General features: G+C 37.5%; 1 protein-coding gene across 1 annotated transcript in view; it reads left to right on the top strand.

Annotated features, from left to right (window-relative positions):
• Positions 1–19,654, top strand: part of KIF26B (kinesin family member 26B) — a 181,853-nt gene that overhangs the window by 68,856 nt on the left and 93,343 nt on the right. Inside the window, exons 3-5 of the mRNA XM_051996563.1 lie at positions 4,684–4,890; positions 13,968–14,061; positions 16,497–16,759. Of these exons, the coding sequence (XP_051852523.1) occupies positions 4,684–4,890; positions 13,968–14,061; positions 16,497–16,759 (564 nt within the window). The remainder of the gene's footprint in view (positions 1–4,683; positions 4,891–13,967; positions 14,062–16,496; positions 16,760–19,654) is intronic.

The raw sequence follows: 19,654 nt of genomic DNA, 5'->3' as shown, positions 1-19,654 counted from the left end.
TCAGACCCTTTCCTGCCTCCTTCCTTTTGTAACTGCACAGCTCAGCTCAGATTTTAAATTCAGTACCTCTAGTTACTCAGAAATTGCATGGGAAATTGTGAAAATCGAAATGCGGTGGGCCGTGTGTCTCCATCAGTTCTGCCTGGGGTTGCAGCAGCGTCTCCACTTCCAGCCCTTATAATCAGGGCTAGAGAATCTGCTTACATTGAGCCTCTAGGCTAAGAGAATGCACACGGAAGGTGGCCACAGGTGTAGATACTTTGAGTACCACTGCTTCAGTTGCCAGAGTAAACCTGGAGAAACTAATAAGCCTTTGATAATTGGGCTGTGAGTCAAGGGGAAAAATGCCCCAAATGAAAGGTAAACAGAATCCTGGTTCGTTGTGCTAGGAACTGACTGTATGTATTGGACATTATTATATTAGCAGGATCCTTGTTAAGTTCAGGCATTGTGGTACAGTGGGATGAATATTGGGGTCAGAAGACCAAAGATCAGATCCCACCTCTGAGGTTTATCTTTGTGATTTTTGAACAAGTCACTTTCTAGGTCTGTTTTCTCATCTGTAAAATGAGGGGACTGGCTTACAATGTCCTTTGAAGTTCCATTTAGCTATGTGTATTTCAACCTATGGAGTAATAGTTTCCTAGCCATTCTAAAGTAGTATCCCTATCTCAACCCCTATTCAAATGGCCCATATAGGAAGGCCTATTCCTCTAAAGCCATATCATAGAAAATTGACAGTCAGAATGGCAGCAGAAAGATTTGGTTCAATTCAACAGACTTTCATTAAAAGGGTCTGCAGTATGGGAATATGAAGGAGAAAAAAAAAAAGAAACAGTCTCTCTTCTCCAAGAATTTACTTTTACTTGGAAGGGATACAACTTTCATGGAGATAAATTTATAACTTATGAAAAGCTATATAAAGTCATCTCAAGAATGACAGGATGAATAGCTGAATAAGGATATATATATATATATATATATATATATATATATAGAGAGAGAGAGAGAGAGAGAGAGAGAGAGAGAGAGAGAGAGAGGAAGAAGGGGGAAAGGGAGAGAGAAAGGGAGAAGGCAGGGAGGGAGAGCAGGGAGAGAGGGGAAGGGAGAGAGAAGGGGAAAGAGAGAGGGGGAGAGGAGGAGAGAGGGAGAGAGGGAGAGAAAGGGGGAGAGAGAGAGAGAGAAAGAGAGGAGAAAACTCAGTCTACAAAATGTGCCATTAACTGAACTTGGTGTCATGTATGAGAGAGAGCAAAAAGTCTGGGCCATGGAGAGACTGAACAAAAAGCCACGGAAAGCAGGTAGCTCCTGTTCTAGTTGGAAGAGAAAAAAAAAAGTGATGGACATAAGGGAGGCATTCTAGACAGGGAGAAGACCAACTCTGTAAAAGTACAATGTTGGAGGGAGATGGGGTATTATATGGGAGGCAGAAGGTCTCTATGACTTTGATTTGGACTTGAGTAGTTATACTGTTATTTTTAGGGCACAGATATATCACATCCAGGGTATAATATAATAGACAAAAGCTGAGGGGTTTTTTTTAATGATAGCTTTTGGGGGCAGCTAGTTGGTGTAGTAGATAGAGCACCGGTCCTGAAGTCAGGAGGACCTGAGTTCAAATCTGGCCTCAGACATTTAACACTTCTTGGCTGTGTGACCCTGGACAAATCATTTAATCCCAATTGCCTCAGGAAAAAAAAATAAATAAAAGTTGTTAACTTGTAAAAAAAAAATAAAATAATAGCTTTCTTTCTTTCTTTTTTTTTCTGGGACAATTGGGGTTAAGTGACTTGCCCAGGGTCACACAACCAGGAAGTGTTAAGTGTCTGAGACTAGATTTGAACTCAGGCCCTCCTGCTCTATCCACTGCACCACCTAGCTGCCCCAATAGCTTTTTATTTTCAAAATATATGAAAAGATGGTTTTCAACATTTACCCTTGCAAAATCTTGTTTACCAAATTTTTCTTCCTCTTTTCCCCTACCCACTTCTTTAGACAGAACTTAATCCAATATATGTTAAACCATGTGCATTTCTTCTATACATATTTCCACATTTATCATGCTTCACAAGAAAAATCAGATCAAAGAAGGAAAAAATGAGAAAAAAACAAGCAAACAACAACAAAAAGATGAAAAGCTTATGCTGTGATCCATACTCAGTTCCCACAGTCCTTTCTCTGGGTGCAGACGGCTCTCGTCATCACAAAATCATTGCAACTGGCCTGAATCTCCTTGTTGATGAAAAGAGCCATATCCATCAGAATTGATAATCATCATATAATCTTGTTATTGCCATGTATAATGTTTTATTGGTTCTGCTCACTTCATGTAGCATCAGTTCATATAAATTTCTCCAGATCTTGGATGATTTCTTATAGAACAATACTCCATAATATTCATATACCATAACTTATTCCGCCACCACAAAAAAGTACTGCTACAAACATTTTTGCACATGTAGATCCCTTTCCCTTTGTTATGACCTCTTTGGGATACAGGCCCAGTAATAACACTGCTGGATCAAAGGATATGACAGTTTGATGGCCTTTAGGGAATAGTTCCAAATTGATCTTCAGAATGGTTGTAATAATTCACAACTCTACCAACAATATTTTAGTACCCCAGTTTTCCCGCATCCCCTTCAACATTCAGCATTATCCTTTCCTGTCATCTTAGCCAATCTGAGAGGTGTGTAGCGGTACCTCAGAATTGTTTTAATTTCTATTTCTTTGATCAATAGTGATTTAGAGCATTTTTTCATATAACTAGAAATGGTTTTAATTTCTTCACCTGAAGATTGTCTGTTCATATCCTTTGATCATTTTTCAACTGGAGAATAGAAAAGCCAAGTTTTTAAGACGCTGTTTAGCGTGATCTATTTCAGCCTGCTCCCTGGCAGCCATAATTGTATCACCTAGCAAGGTGACCTCACTGAAGCATGGATGTATTGTTTGTATTTGCCTTGGACAGTACAGCTGAGAGCTAAAGATCATCCTCATGATGCTTTCTGGGTTTTTCAACACCATTCATCACCTTTCTTTTTTTGTCTCCCAATTTTTTTCTTCTCTCTTAAGGGAAAAGTAGTGCATTCTCTCTCTCTCTCTCTCTCTCTCTCTCTCTCTCTCTCTCTCTCTCTCTCTCTCTCTCTCTCTCTCTCTCTCATTATACCATAAGCCCTATCCCAAATAATTTTTCTGTATCCAAAGGGAAGAGAATAGAAGACTTAAGCAAATATGTTGATTGTCATTTGGGAGGTAATTTTAATTTAGCCTCAAATTCAAGTTCTCTAGCATTCTTCTTAGTGCCCAGTCTCGAACTTCCTTGGGATGGGAATTAGTTGGTACAGTAAGACAGTAGACTAGACAGGACCAAACTCTGTCTTTGTCTCCCTCTTGCTTTCTGTTAGCATAATTGTGATGGTTAAGAGCATTAGAAGCCACTTGTAGATGACTTCTGAAGCATTAAATCTGTGTGTTTGTTAGACTATTGTCAGTTTCTTTTATATAACTATCTTCTGAAGGATTGCATTCACAGAAGAGAGGGAATCTAGAGGTGAATTTTAGTTCCACATATGGAAAAACTTCCAAACAATCAGAACAATTCCAATGGGAAGTGGGCTGCCTCCAGAGGCTGTGGTTTCCTCCATCACTGGAGGTCTTCAAGGCTAAATAACCACTTTTAAGGGAAACTAAAGAAGGATAGGTAGAATTCATACTAGATAGCCTCTTAAGGCAGCTTTCAGACTGAGTTTCTGTCCTTCTGTGGGATACAGTTGTCATTCCTAGACTATACAGTGGGATTCTTGTGCTATTTTAGAAAGCATTGTAATCTGGCAGAAAGGCCTTGGGGCTGAGTATTGGGAATTTGGTTCCAGATTCTGTCACTGACTAGACATGACCTTAGAAAAGTGACTTAACTGCTACAATTTCTTGTTTCTCATCTGTAGAATGAAGAAGCTGAACTAGTTGACCTTTAAAGTCTTCTCCATTTACCATATTCTTTGTAGCTAAACTACTGAAATTGGGTTAAAGGCAAATTCCATCTCCTTTTTCCAGCAGAGATGTGCCTGGTTCTGAAAATAACCACTCGTTATACACTCATCTAATGGATCCTAAAATACCATATTTCAAACAAATTCTTTATCATTGCTGGCCCTCTGAGCACATTTCAAATGCTGACCATTAAAACCAAGCCATTTCACAGCCCGTTAATGATGACACTAATAACTGTGGGTTTCGTCTGTAAGAGTTCTGATGTGAGCAAGCAAGGAGTAAATTACAGAGCTAAGTTTTATGTGCTAGGTTTATTGATCTTCAAGTTTCATGGGAGCCACACCAGCCCCGAGAGCTAGGCAGCAGAGATTACCTTTTCATCTACTTAATTGGGCCACTAGGGTACAGTTAATTTTCAATTTATATTAATAGCAAGACAAAGAAAGTGATACACCACCTCTGTATCAAAGTAATAGAGACATCAACATGTGCTATCTGGTAATTATAAATTCACTATTTTTTTCCTTCCATGACCCATTAAGGATTATATTCCTAATGCACGATGAAATTCATCATGATTTATCATTGGATAGTCAACAGAAACTCAGGGATATAATATATGGGGGTTCTTCCACCATAAACCATCTGAATCCCTTAACTCAAGCTTCCTTTCTGTATGTTTCTTCTTAGGTGAAGGTCATGGTTCGCATCTGTTCCACACTTGCCAAGGACACCTCAGAATCCAGCTCCTTTTTGAAGGTGGATCCAAGGAAGAAACAAATCACCCTCTATGACCCCTTGACTTGTGGAGGACAGAATGCCTTTCAAAAGAGAGGCAACCAGGTTCCACCCAAGATGTTTGCCTTTGATGCTGTTTTCCCCCAGGATGCATCTCAAGTAGGTGGTTCTTTCTTTCTCACGCTATGAAGACTGTTCTGTGACTGTTGCCATAGGTTGGTTTCTTTTGTTCATTTGTTTTATCAAGGGCCTTCCCCCTCCAAATCTTACCATGTATTTATTTTTGCACATATTTTGTAGTAAGATATTTGTGTACATGATGTCTCTCTTGGAGAATGTAAGCTCCTTGAGGTCAAGAACTATTTTTGCATTTGTAATTTTATGCCCAGATTAAATGAGATAATATTTGTAAAGTGCCTGGAATATAGTAGGTACTCAATAAATGTTTGCTCCCTTCCCCCAGGGTCTAGGCTAGTATTTGGCATATAGAAGGTGCTTAATAAATGTTTGTTGATTGATTGAAGCACATGAACTAGTAGGGGTACAGTCTCATGGGCACTCTGCTGAGTTGGTCTGTCTACTGGTAGTACTATTATCTGAAGTCAGTAGCAGACAGAGCTTGGAAGCAATTTGTAAACTGTTAGGTGCCATACAGATGTGAAGCAGTAGTAATATTATTAGCTTATTAACATCTTCATTTTCAGACATTTGGACCTTCCCTTGTATTTTTAATATAGCACAGGAATCCTGGCCAACAGTGTCCTTCATTTCCAGTTAGAGATTCCTGATCATACCTTCTCTGGTGTAGTTCCGGAATACACAGGTTCTATTATTTAAAAAGCTGAGCATCCCGCACATGTGATTTCCCTAAAGAGCTTATCCTGAGAAGATGTAGCACTCCCTATATGAATACATCCCAAGGTTTCCTTCTTCATCACTTGTGTATTTCTGTGTGTGGTACCACCCTGTGGGCTCAGTAATCTAAACCTGACATGGAGTCTAATAAAAGACTAATGAGCAATTTAATTAACACTGCTAAAACTTTTCCAGAGACAAATTTCCATAAGTTAAAAGAACTCCAGAGTAAAGTTTAAATTAAACAGTGGCTATTAATAAGTTTTAGAATTATTCAAGGAAAAAGAGCCATTTTTACTGCTTATCTTTGTTTATACCTTCTGTTTTGTATCAGTATCTATCCACCACATTACATATTTTATTGGTGCTTGGCTGAATTAAAAAAAAAAGACAATTTTTTGTTTTGTTTTTAAATTGGTAGGCTTGGATTGGAGTGCTAGCTTGGCAATAGCCTGCTGTGTGTCCTTAGATAAACTATTTAACCTCTCTGGGTTTCATTTTTCTCATTTCTAAAATGGGGATGGTAATGCTGATACTACTCATGAGGCTATCATGATAGCCTTTTTTCATCCTGGCTCAACTCTGAGAGTGTATTAATGTGAGTTATAAAACATGAATTGAATATATTTTTCTGTTGGCTACTATGTAAATAATCTGAAATATACATTTGTACTTATTGGAATTGACAAGAAATGCTAAACCAAAATAGGGATATATGTTATCAGTATATTCTCATTCTCATCCCCCCCCCTTTTTATGGATGTGTATGTGTATCTATATATTTATATATGTATATATATATGTTAATTTTCATATATATTATAAATGTTATATATAAATTCTATTCTCTCATTTTATAGATCTATATTCATTCTCATATATATTTTATATGTATGTTTATTTTTTGTTATATATATGTCCATTCTTTTATATCTATATGTGTATACATATATGCATGACATATAGATAGATGTTGATTCTAACTTTACAGAATTTCATAGTTGGAAGGGCCCTGAGCAGTCAACTCATCCAGCTCTCAAATGTATAAGAATCTCTTTTATAATGCACCTGAAAAGCAATCATCTAATCTAGCTTTAATGCTCTCATCCTAAAATGCCTTCAGTGCTGCAAAACTAACTAACTCCCCAAACAGCCCATTACACTGTTGGACAGCTCTAATTGTTAGTAAGTTTTCTCTCCATCAAAGCCTAAATTTTCCTTGTTGTTCCCACTTCTGTCCTCTGAGACCAAGAAGTATAAATCAATTCCTTCTTCCATATGTTGTCTTTCAAATACTCCATGAAATCTCATACCTCATCTCCATGCTTCCTGCCTCCTTAATCCATGTCTTTTCTTCTCTTGGATAACTGTCCACAATTCCTTCAGAAGTTTTTCCCTCATAGGGGATGATTTAAAGATCCTTCACCATCTTGGTTACTGTCTTTTATACATGCTCCAACTTATCCATGTCATTCCTAGTCTGTGGTGCTCAGAATTGAATACAGTACCCTAGACTTGGAAAAGTACAATCAGATGATCCTATGTATGCCTACAAACTCTGTGTCTCACTGCAGCCTGTAATCAAACTTGCTTTCTTGCCTTTGATGCATATTGAGCTGGTAATTGACTAAAAATCTCACATCTTTTTTTAAATGCATTGAAAACATCTTGTACTTATTAAAGTAATTTTTGAACCCAGATATAAAATTTTAATCATTATTTATTTATTTGTTTTATATGTCCATATAAAATTTCACCTTATTTGATTTAGTCCAAAATTCTATTGTTTACAATGCATTATTGATTATTGTCCCTAGCTTAATTGTATTTATCAATTTGATCACAAGGAAGAAGAAAGAAGATAATAATCATTGCTATCATTTATATTGTGCTTTAGGTTTGAAGAGTGCTTTTAACGTATTATATCACTTGATCTGTGCGACATAATTACTATTATAATTCTAATAAGTGACTTGCCCAGGGTCTCCCAGCTAGTAAATATCTGGGGCAAGATATTAATTCAGTTCTTCCTGATTCCAGATCTGATATTCTATCCCACCTGGGTACTGTAATACTTGTAGCACAGGGCCAAGAAAAAGTATGAAACAATTGCCAGAAAGATTGTGAATTTTACCTCCTCTCACTTATTAAGAGTTACAAACTTCTCAAATAGATTCAACTCAAATATGGTTCAAACTCAGCTTCTACTTGGTATCATGTTTTAGGAATAAAAAATGAATAAGAAATGGTCTCTGGTATGAAGGGACCTATATTTACCCATCTACCTAGGTTTCTACCGGAATGTACCTCATTCCTTCCCTTCATAGACTCAATCCTAGCCTGTTTAATCTAACAGGTATGCTCCAATCTCTTCCCACCATCTTTGTGCATTTGCTCAGAACATTTCCTCATATCTGAAATAACACTCTCTCTTGACCTCCATCTACTGAATAGTTCTATTTCTGTATGTTTCAGCTCAAATACCTTCCTCCTTCCCGCCGCCCTCCTTCTTGCCACCAGCTGAAAGGAAGCTTTGCCGTTGACTTATCACATTATACTTGCCTTTGTATATGTTCTATTCCCTGTCACAATTCATCCAGTACATAGAAAAATCTTTCAGAGTGAACTTAACCCATTTTTGTGTTATCCTTCTGATATATCATAAAAGATTTTGTCTTATCCCTTCTTCTTCTTTGTATTTCTAGCACATAATACTAAGTAGAAGCTAAGTGAATTTGAATGCTATTTAAGTTGAATTTCTTTGAAGAGTCTGTAAATCTTAGGACCTGAGAGAAGGTAAAATTCCTAACTTTTTCCAATAATTGTTTTGGGCAAAACTTTCCCTTTCATGTTTTTGCTTAGCATTGGATCTGGAATTAGGAATACTGGACTTAAAACCCTGCCTCTGACACTTCTTATCAACTTTGTAGCCTCAATACTTAGCACAGTGACTTATACATAAGAATATGGATAGGAACTACATGTGTGATTTCACTGATGATAAGTTCTTGGTTAATGAAGTCCCCCTCTACTAATATAGGTTCATATCTTCTCTGCAATTAGTGTTTGATTCCTGAGCTCCTGATAATTAAGCGGCTAATCCATGGAGTCTCAAAATCATTATATGCTAGAAACAGGCCTTGAACCTAGGTCTTCTTGGTTCTCCATTTTCTACCTAGTAGGCCAAATACGTATTTGTGAAATTAAATTGTGATCTAGTAAAATTGGATTGTAATTTATTAACAAAAATAAGAAGTGTGCATAAATAACTTTAATGCAAGGGAGAAAGAGGTAAGTTCAAGAGCACTAGAAAAATGGCCATGGGACCATAGAAAAGATTATTCCTGCCCAAAAACATCAAGGAAGGCTTTATGAGAAGGGTCATGCTTTATGTGGGATTTGAAACATAGACAGGATTTTGATATATGATATGAATTATGAATAAAGGCATTGTTTCAAAGAAACATGAACAAAAACCCCAAAGTGGGAAACAACAGGTCATTCTCAGGAGAATATTCCTTGGTATCTGGATGTTTTCTGTGGTTTTTTTTTCTAATTTGATATCCATGTTACCATTCTATGATCTTGTTACGTCACATGGTGAGGTCAATCAGTTTGTGTCTAGAAGGATAGATAGACAGACAGACAAATGGATGGATGGATAGGTAGATATATGGATGGATAGATAGATCACTTATTAAGTACTTACTAAGAGCCATATGTTAATGCTAAGTGCTAAGGATTCACATAAAAAGGCAATCCCTTGTCCTCAAGAAGCTTATATTTTAGTGAGGGAAGACAACACATAAAAGAAGATCCAAAAAGGGATTTGAGAATGCCTAGTATGGAGATGGTTTGATTTGGGGTAAAAGCAGGTAAATGATTACCTAGTGGAGTCTAGTATCTCAGGACAAAGTCCAAGGTTCCAGTAGGAGGGAGATAGAGATTTTGGCTAAATGGTGTGATCCTGCCAAGTCACTTAACTTTTCTGGGCCCATTTTTCTCATCTGTAAATCAAATGGTTTGGACGCAATGATGTCTAATATATCTTTCAGTTCTAAATGTGTGATCCTGGGCAAGTCCTTTCTCACCCCTGAATCTCAGTTTACTTACCTATAAAACAAGAGGCTGGATCAAATGAGCTGGGAAGTCCCTTCTCTGAAGTCCCTGCTTCCCACCGCAAGTAATAGTAACTTCAGTGAACAAAGGGCTTGAAGCTCCCTTCTTGGCCCTGGCAAAGAACCATACCCCATTTCAAAGTGGCAAGACTTGAAAAGCCAGTCATCCTAGATCAGGGTGGGATATTTGAGGGGACAAAAGGAGAGAATACCTTATTTTTCAATCCCGTCTGCCTGGGGAGAACCTCTGCCAGGACCACAAAGATGAGTGGCAGTTGTCAGAAATAGGTGTGTTTGCATTTTCTACCTCCCCTTTCAGTTTGAGGGAAATTTAGATTTTGGAATACTTAGAAATCATTGTACCTCCAAGATCCTCGAGCTGAATGACTTCATTCATCGCCAAGGCTGTTGATTTTTTAGGCTCCCACTGGGAGACACATTGCCCTGATTATAGTAAGTCAGTGAGGGATATTGGTACAGGCAAAAATGCTTCAGGGACATCCTGAATCTAGTCTTGAAGCAGCAAAATGAGAGCTATGGAATTCAGTGCATCATTCCTCCCTGCTATTGGTAACGACCCAGATACCATCTATGGAGACTTCTCTGAGCTTCCAAACCAGCTAGTATCAATCCTTAGCACCTGTTGTTTGCCCAGGATCCTATTAGGAGTTAAAGGTTGGCTTAGCAGGGGAAGGAGGGAGGGGAAGATGGGAAGCCAATACAGACACATGGAAGACTCAGCTCCTTAATTAAGACATTTATCACCTAGTTAGAGAGCACACATGCATGAATGACTGAAGAACACTTATCATGTAATATGCAAACAAGCCTCAATTAATAGTGTCTGGATTGTATCTATAAGTGTTGTATGCATGTAGAACAAAGAGAAGGCTCCATTTTGGAAAAAAGTGAGAGATGGGGATTGGCGAAGAGAAAGAGCTCAGAGCTAGATGTTTTGCAGGCAAATTAGGTATTGTAGCTGGAGATAGATAATTGGAATCTGTAATATGAGTTCAAACCCAGTTTCAGATATTAACTAGCTATTGAACTCTGAGGAAGTCATCTAATCTATCTTCCTCAGTTTCTTCATCTACAAAATGAGTACAATATACCTCCCAGAATTTTTGTGAGGATCAAATTAGTTAAGATATATAAAGTACCTATACTGACTTTTAAGGGTTATATGAATGTTAAGTGTTATTGTCATTATCATGCAGATACCACGAATCTCCTGCTTGTACTGAAAACTAGATTGTTTTTCAGAATTCATGTCTTTAATTGGACTGTAAGCCTGTAAAACTTCAGAAATATCATCTCATTAATCTGCAGCAAAGTATGACAATGTACACTGCAGCCTAGTCAACTGACATAGTAAATGTCTTACCTAATCTATTAGATAGCATCCCGGACCCAAGTAAGACTTGAATTCAAATTTAGCCTCAGGCACTTACTAGCTGTGTGGCCCTAGTCTGGTTATTTTATCTGTTTGGCCTCAGTTTCTTCATCTGTAAAATGGACAGTTAGGTGGCATAGTGGAAAGAGTACTGGCTTAAACTCAGGAGGACTTTAGTTCAGTATGGCTTCAGATACTTTTTAGATATCTGACCTTAGTACCATTTATTTACCTCAGTTTTAAAATGGGGCTAATAATAGCACCTATCCCCCAAGGTTGGCACCTAGTAAGTACTATATAAATGTTGGCTATTATTATCTGTGAGACTCAGAATGGGTGACAATTCTAGAAAGGACATTTTGTACTCTAATTTTTAAAAAATTATTTACTATTTTCTTTCCCCAAAATTACATGTAAAAACAATTTTTAATGTTTGTTTTTTCTCATTAGTAGTTTATTTTTCCAATTTACATATAAAAATAGTTTTCAACATTCATTTTTGTTAGATTTTGAATTCCAAATTTCTCTTTCCATTCCTTCCCTGCCATCTCCCCAAGACAGTAAGCAATCTGATATAGGTTATATGTGTATAATCATTTTAAACACATTTCCATATTTGTCATTAACATTCATTTTTAAAACTTTCTAAATTCTCTCATTGAGAAGGCAAGCAATTTGATATATGTTATGTGTGTGTGTGTGTGTGTGTGTGTGTGTGTGTGTATGTGTGTAGTCCTGCAAAACATTTCCATTTCAGTCATGTTATGAAAGAAAACAGGGGGAAAAACTCAAGAAAAATATAGAAAGAAAAAATATTTCCTCAATTTGCACTCAGACGAAACCATTGCCTCTCTGAAGATGAACAGCATTCTTCACCATAATGGCCTCTAGTTTTTAGGATCATAGATTAAGAACTGGAAGAAACCTTGCAATTCCAGAGATCATCTCATTCAGCCTTTCCATTTTTATAGATGAGGAAACTAAACCTGGGACCAATATAGAGATTGTGTTCAGTCATTTCAGTCAATATCTGAGTCCTCCCGATCCCATTTGGAGTTTTCATGGCAAAGATACTGTAGTGGTTTGCCGTTTTCTTCTCCAGTAGATTTTACAGATGAGGAAACTGAGGAAAATGGGGTTAAATGGCTTGTCCAGAGTCACACAGTTAGTCAGTGTCTGAGGCAGAATTCAGGTCTTCCCAACTTCAGGGCTGGTGCTCTCTCCCCTGTCCTATCTAGCTGCAAAAGCATAGAGACTAAAGGATTTTTTTTTTATATGGTTGGCATTGACAGTCATTTGCATCAAATGTTATTAGGGAAAGGATATCTTTGTAATTAGTGGTAGCACACACAGTTCATTTTAATAATTGGGGGTTCTTTAAGGCTGATACTACTTTGCAGGTTGACTCAATTTAACTTGACAAAAATTTGTTATATATCTACTTTGTACTAGGAAGACATTGTACTAAACACTAGGGATATAGAGATGAAAGTCTAGTGGAAATATGCTAATAGGAAGTTGGTTCGAAGTTCATCTGTGTTAACATACATCATGTCACACAAGGCAAGAAAAAGATTCCAATAGGATTTAAAACAGATTCAAGAATTTTTTGGAAGCAGAATTCAGACAAAAGGAAATAAGTGACTGAGAACAGTAGTACAGGGGTAGCAGATAGAGCACTAGTCCTGGAATCAGGAGTTCAACTCCGACTTTAGACAGTTACCACTTACTAGCTGTGTGATGTTGGGCAAGTCACTTAACCCCACTGCCTCACAAAAAAAAGAGGGGGGAAAGAGAATAATTGTATAGTGAGATCATACTTACTTATCCATTTTCTTAAAATAAAATTTTGTTCTTTTCTTTAGTTTTTTACACCATGTATTTTTCCTAATAAAGTCCTCCTTCCTCTCCCTCCCAGAGAATCATTCCTTAAAATAAAGAAAGTGTAGCTGAACAACACATTGAAAAAGTCGGACATTGTGCCTTGTGCCATAGCCAAAATCCCCCACCTCTTCAAAGAAGGGGGAGGGAATACATTTTCATATCTCTTCACTGGGCCATACTTGGATATTATCATTTCATAAGAATCAATTTTGATTGTTTCACTGTTGCTCTTTCTGTTTACGTTGTTGCAGTCATTGTTGCTCACACCGGGTAGGTGGTTCGGTGGATAGCAGGCAGGGCCTAGGTCAGGATAACTTGGGTAAACATTTGGTCTTGGACATTTTGCTATTATGTAACTGGGCAAACCATTTAATCATGTTTGCCTTAATCCCCAGGAGAGGAAAATGGCAAAACCATTCTAGTGTCTTTGCCAAGTATGGTCCAATGAACATGAATGGACAATTGAACAAGTAACTGTGTTATTTTCCTGGTTTTCCTTATTTCAGTCATCAATCAATAAACATTTTTTAAGTGAGTACTCTGGGCCATGCATTTTAAGTACTGAGGATACAAAGAGGCAAAAGGTAGTTCCTGCCCTAAATGAACTTCCTATCTAATTTGGGAAACAACATGCAAACAAATACATATAAAGCTAGCTATGAACAGGACAAATAAGAAATAATTAATAGAAGGAAGGCTTGGGATTAAGAAGGGTTGACAAAGGTGTCCTGTAGATCATTGTGATTTATTGGAAGCCAGAGGGAAGTAGGAAGAGTGTTTCAGGGATAGGGGCCAGCTTTGTATCAGTTCAAGTCTTCCCTTTATTTCTCTGTAGTCATCATTTTCACCATTTCTTAAGTGCAAGTATTATTTCATTATGCTTGTGTGCCACAAATTTCCTTATCATTTTATGGATTCTTTGTAAATGATGACAGGGCTAGTATCACTGCACTGTACCCTCACTTTTCCTACTGTGCTTATTTCAGGCTGAAGTGTGTGCTGGAACAGTGGCAGAAGTGATCCAATCTGTGGTCAATGGAGCCGATGGCTGTGTGTTCTGTTTCGGGCATGCTAAGCTGGGTCAGTATCATTAACTTGATCAGTGTTCTTACTAGCACTAGAGTGGAAATTAATTACTCTGAAACTTTAATGGGAGAGGGCTTGAAAATGTTTTTCATTGATTTTTATTAAGGCTTTGCACTGATCAACTATCTGATTTTTAAAATTGTAATAATCATTTTATCATCATAATATCTTTTTTATTTTCAAAATACATGCAGATAGTTTTTGATAATCACCTTTGCAAAACTTTGTTTTCCAAATTTTTCTCCCTCCCTCTTCACCACCCTGCCTCTAAACAGCAAGTAATCCAATATAGGTTAAATTTGTGTACCAATCCCTGTATCAAGGAGAGGACTTGCAGTGTAATAATCACAAAAACTTCTCTCTGGAAATCACTTTTGAGGCCAACATTTACCATAAGAGTAATCTACTCTACAATATATGAAAAATGGCTAATATTTAAGACAAATGGGAAAAAAACAGGAATGGTAATTTTTGCTTTTCTGTTCTTCCATTTATTGTACTTAGGAAGCTGGCTTTTTAAAACTCAAGTAAAAGATTTAATTCCTATTTAATTTCATCTTATGAGATTTGACTTATTGTTCTATTGTGTTAGGTCTTTTTTAGGATCCTTGAGATCCAGTGTGTTAATTGTTCTCAGTTTTATGTGATCTGCAAGTTTGAAAAGTATGCCATCTCTACTTTCACCCAAGTTGTTAATAAAAATGGAAAACAGAACAGGACCAAGCACAAAACACTGTGACTTTCCATTAGGGACCTTCCTCTAACTTGACATTGATCATTAGTTATTTCTCTGTGGGTCTTTGAGTCATTTAGCCAGTCAGCAGGATTATTATGTCAGCAGAACTATTATGAGAGATTACATCAAATGATTTACTGGAATCCAAGCATAACTGTGAACTCAGTTGGTTTCTATTCTACTAGATTAAAGATCAGCCTAGGAAATAAACATAACATCGCATATTTTCTTAGGGGACAAATTACAAAAAAACCAAAAAGAATCTCTTACTCTTTATATAAGGCAACAGGTGGGAATAGAAGGTCTTGAGGAACACTCCCCAAACCCCACTCTTCTGGGTTTATTTAATTTTTCTTTGTCAACAAGTTCCTGGGGAACATAACTGGGTATTCTAGCTCTTAAGACTACTGAGCAACCAGAATCTGCCCAACATCCAGGTTTAAGCATTTCCTTACTGTAGTACCCCACGGCCATAAAGAGGGCAGAAATAGGATTTCCTCCAATGATCTTCATTTTAAGGAATATGTCCAGACTAACCATGTTCCCTCCTTCTTTCCTCTGTGGCTTCTGCTCTTACCTTTCCTCTCCTACCTGCATTAGAATAGGAGCTTCTTAAGGTCAAGGCAATTTCTAGCACATGCTTCTTGACTTGACTTAAGATACCAAATGTCCTTCTCCTATCCTTCCGTGCCATTCAAGAGTATATATTCCTTTCCCTGCAACTGTTATCAAACCTGAAGGAAACAGCAAAACACTATGGAAATGGAAGCTCTGCAGACCCCAACTTTACTTAAATCTTAGACAGTGGCATGAGACAATTTTTCTTGGCAATGCCTTGTTAATCCTGATTCACCACCATCTATTCACCAGGCCATATTAGCTATGCTCACTTAGGTGGCGATTTTGGGGAATGGATAGATACTCACTGAAATACTGTTAAGAGTCCCATGACACATACTCAGGACCCCTTTGACACATACTCACAAGCCTCTTCAACACAAGATGAGATCTGAGAGGACTTAGGCAGCCATGAATTCCAGTCCTAGATGAAAAATCCCCTTCATCTGTGGGCTACATCAGCCCTCTCTTTTTTTCACTCCTTGATCTCTCATCAAAGCAAAGATCCTCATTTTTATAGAAAATATGTGTGCTCTTAAAATATATACCACATTTACCAGAAATAAGGATGTAAAATGTAAATAGGTAAGTTTAATTTTCAGCATGGCTATAAAGAAGTCTGTAATGGTGATGGCCAACTTGGGAGTTCTCTCTCTTTGCTCTGTGTGATATAATACAGAAATTGTCACATCATATATAATATTTTAGGAACTTGGGGTTAAATTTTATCACTGGTCTGTGCTCTTGTATTCCTTATAGAAGTCATTTTGTAAACAGAGCTGGGAATTTGCTCTTTGGTCACCACTCCAGATGTGTCATTTGCCAGCCAGAGACATAAAAATTGAATTTTTCTTCCCATCTCTTTTATTTTTGCTCCCCTCATGATTTTGGCTTCCTTTGTTTCCGTTTTCCTCCTGCCCAACGGTCACCTTTTCATGCCTTCTGCAGTAAATTCCTCTCTCTGTTTCCCAGTCCACTGAAAAGGAAGCGTCTTTTTAGAGAAGAGTTATGTGTGTGGCAGTCTTCCCTAAATTTTTGAGTTGATCTCATATCTCTCCTTCTCTGGTCTGCACAGGCAAATCTTATACCATGATTGGGAAGGATGATTCTATGCAGAACCTTGGCATTATTCCCTGTGCCATCTCATGGCTCTTCAAGCTGATTAACGAACGCAAAGAGAAGACAGGAGCCCGTTTCTCTGTCCGGATCTCTGCCGTCGAAGTGTGGGGGAAGGAAGAGAACCTGCGGGACCTGCTGTCGGAAGTGGCCACGGGCAGTCTGCAGGATGGCCAGTCACCAGGAGTCTATCTTTGTGAAGATCCCATCTGTGGCATGCAGGTGACAGAGCCTGGAACTTCCTGCTGTCCTGGGCAGGGCAGTTGATCTCCACCTTGGAGATTCAAGACCACTTCAACCCATGAATTACTCAAAATGTAAACTGGGTAGGGTTAGGAGTGTTTACATTAAAGTGGCCTGAAACTTTATAGTCTGCAGCTGTGGGGCCATCTGCTTTACTAACCTAAATATTTGTACCTTAAATCTAACTGACAATGAGCAGGGACCACAATTGTTGGGGGCAAGTTTAATTCACCTTCTTTCCCCCATACATCCCCTCCCACTATGGTTTATTTTTTTTCAAATATGATTCTTTTTTTGTTTAACAACAAACTGAAATATTTACAGCATGGCACAAATAGCTGCAGCCATTACCATGGCCGTTTATAGCTTCATAAACTATGTTCCTGGCACTAGCCTAGAGCATGATTAGTAGTGCTGTAGGAAGAACTAATAACCACTTTATAATTAGAGCCAAGACATAATTGCCAGACCCAGAGAAGCCAAGAATAGTTCCAGTTCTCTTCAAGATGAAACCCCAATGGGCTCACATTTCTCTCTGACCACCCTAACAGTGTAGCAAAGCATTTCCAGCAAACTTATAGAAACCTTCTTACCACACTCAATTTGTCGATTGGAGAGTCACCTCTATTTAGCAAGGTGATCAGGATGACATATTTGTGCATTTTTTAAAAAGTGTCTAGTATCAACTTGGTCCAAAGCATCAACTATGGAAGATAGAGATAATGATGGGTGAGGACCCATTCCATGCACCTAAGAGACAGGACAAGATGTAATAGGACATAATTAGAGAAGAGTGAGTGATATAGTTTTTTTTTTTTAATTCTTTGTATTGTTATTGGGTTTTTTTTTTAAGTCGAATCAGAGCCCAGCTTTTTTAATTGTGGGTTGTAGGGGCAGCTAGTTGGTGCAGTGGGTAGAACACCAACCCTGAACTCAGGAGGACCTGAGTTCAAATCTGACCTCAGACACTTAACACTTCCTAGTCACTTAACTCCAATTGCCTCAGCAAAATAAAATTGTGAGTCATGGCCTATACAAGGTCTCATAACTGAATATGGAGGTTGTGAGATTATAATTTATTATCAGCAAATATTTGACTTATATACCTATTTTATATATCTATATGTCACATGACAATTTCTCAGGCAAAAAAAAAAGTCACTAAGTGGAAAAAGTTTAAGAAGTTCTGGACTAGAATAAAGAGTATATTAAGAGGAATACCATGAAATAATGGAGCAAACATATCTTGAGGCCAAAATGTGAAAGATTTTGAATGATGCTAAGAAGTTCATATTTTTTCTTTGGGCACTAGGTGGCCATTGACTGTTTTTGAGCATCGGAATGAGTTATGATCCATGTATTAGGAAAATGATTTTAAAAGTCTTTCATAGAATTGATTGTTGAGGATGAAAATGAAGTCAGAGTGGCCACCAGCTGAAAGGCTATTAAGTGGTCTAGGTAAGAAGTGATAAGAACATGACTATGCTGGTGCCATAGGAAGACAGAAGAAAGGAGAGTTGCAAATGATAGGTCTTTAAATGAAATAGATAGGACTTAAAAAAATCTACTGGGTATGGAGGCTGAGGCAGAGAAGTAACAAGTTTCAAACTTAGAAGAATGGGAAGAAAACAGGAAATTCAGAAGGAGGAAAAGTGAGCAGAAAATTTGGTGTTTTTAAATGATAAAATCTGACAAACTTGGGATACTTGATTTAATTGAATTTTCTGGTTAACTGAAGGTCAAGCAATAAACCCTCCTGGTTTCAACACTTTTGGAAATATATTTTTCTAAAATGTGTCTATTTGCTTGTCTTAGTAATTAATTATAACATTGTTCACATAAATGAATCTTTCTTAGACAGTGGAGATTACTTCAGTATCATATTATGATTACTGATTCTTTTTAAAATATTGCATGTCAATCAGACAGAATCTATAGCAGTCCTTGGACATATCATGGGAATTGTTTTGTTTTGTTTTTTGATATAAATTTTCTTTTCCATTTAAAATGGGATAGAGGAAAAATGGTCATTTTCTAGAAGTTTTAGTTCATCAGGTTTAATTTTTTTTTTTTGGAAAGTTCTCTCCAGAGATGGTAATTAGCTGGTTGTTATATTCTGGTTTCTCATTTCATGAGTATATTCCAAGTATGATTTGAGAATCCTAAAAACAACCAGAAACGCTTTACCTTAAAATAATCTGATGAACACTTTTCAACTCTCTTAAACAGTTGTATTAATCTTTTACTCCAACTTATTTTAGCTTATTAGCATTAGTAAGGAAGCTTAAATTTGACTTGAAGAAAATAATATGGGAAAAATCACAGAGGGAGACAATTGAAAGCTTCAGGCTTTCTAGTCAAAACTTGCCAGGTGCTCCATCTTGGGGACATCAGTGCTGTCAACTCTGAAATCATGGTGGTTCACAGCCTACAGTCCCTTCTCCAAACAATGGAATCTTTGAAGGAAGATGCAGCCATATCCCAAGTATTATCATGGATAAACATCACCACCTCCTCCCTCCCCCAGCACACATTGATTTATTAGTCCTCTGCAGAGATAAGACAGGCCAGCTCTTCTCACCAAACATTTTGCTTTTCACACCTGTTCTACCACAGGTGGTTTAGGGTTTTGTTTTTTTTTTTAAGACTAAAAGGTATGAATACCTGCTTCATTTAAAAGATGTCAGGGTGAATAAGAGCCAGCTGGTATTACCCAACAACATTCCCATATTATAAAGTAAGGACAAATAGAGAGAGTAAAGAGTTGAGGATGATTCAGAGGTTATAAACCAATATGAAAACTCCTAAACATGTAGGAAAGTTGAGAGTGGGCAAGTTTTGGGGGAAAGAAAATGAGTTCTGAAAGGCCCAGGC

Source organism: Antechinus flavipes, chromosome 4 (assembly GCF_016432865.1).
Source record: "Antechinus flavipes isolate AdamAnt ecotype Samford, QLD, Australia chromosome 4, AdamAnt_v2, whole genome shotgun sequence".
Classification (NCBI taxonomy): Eukaryota; Metazoa; Chordata; class Mammalia; order Dasyuromorphia; family Dasyuridae; genus Antechinus; species Antechinus flavipes.
The sequence above is the reverse complement of the archived record's forward strand: the minus strand, read 5'-3'. Positions and strand labels throughout refer to the sequence as shown.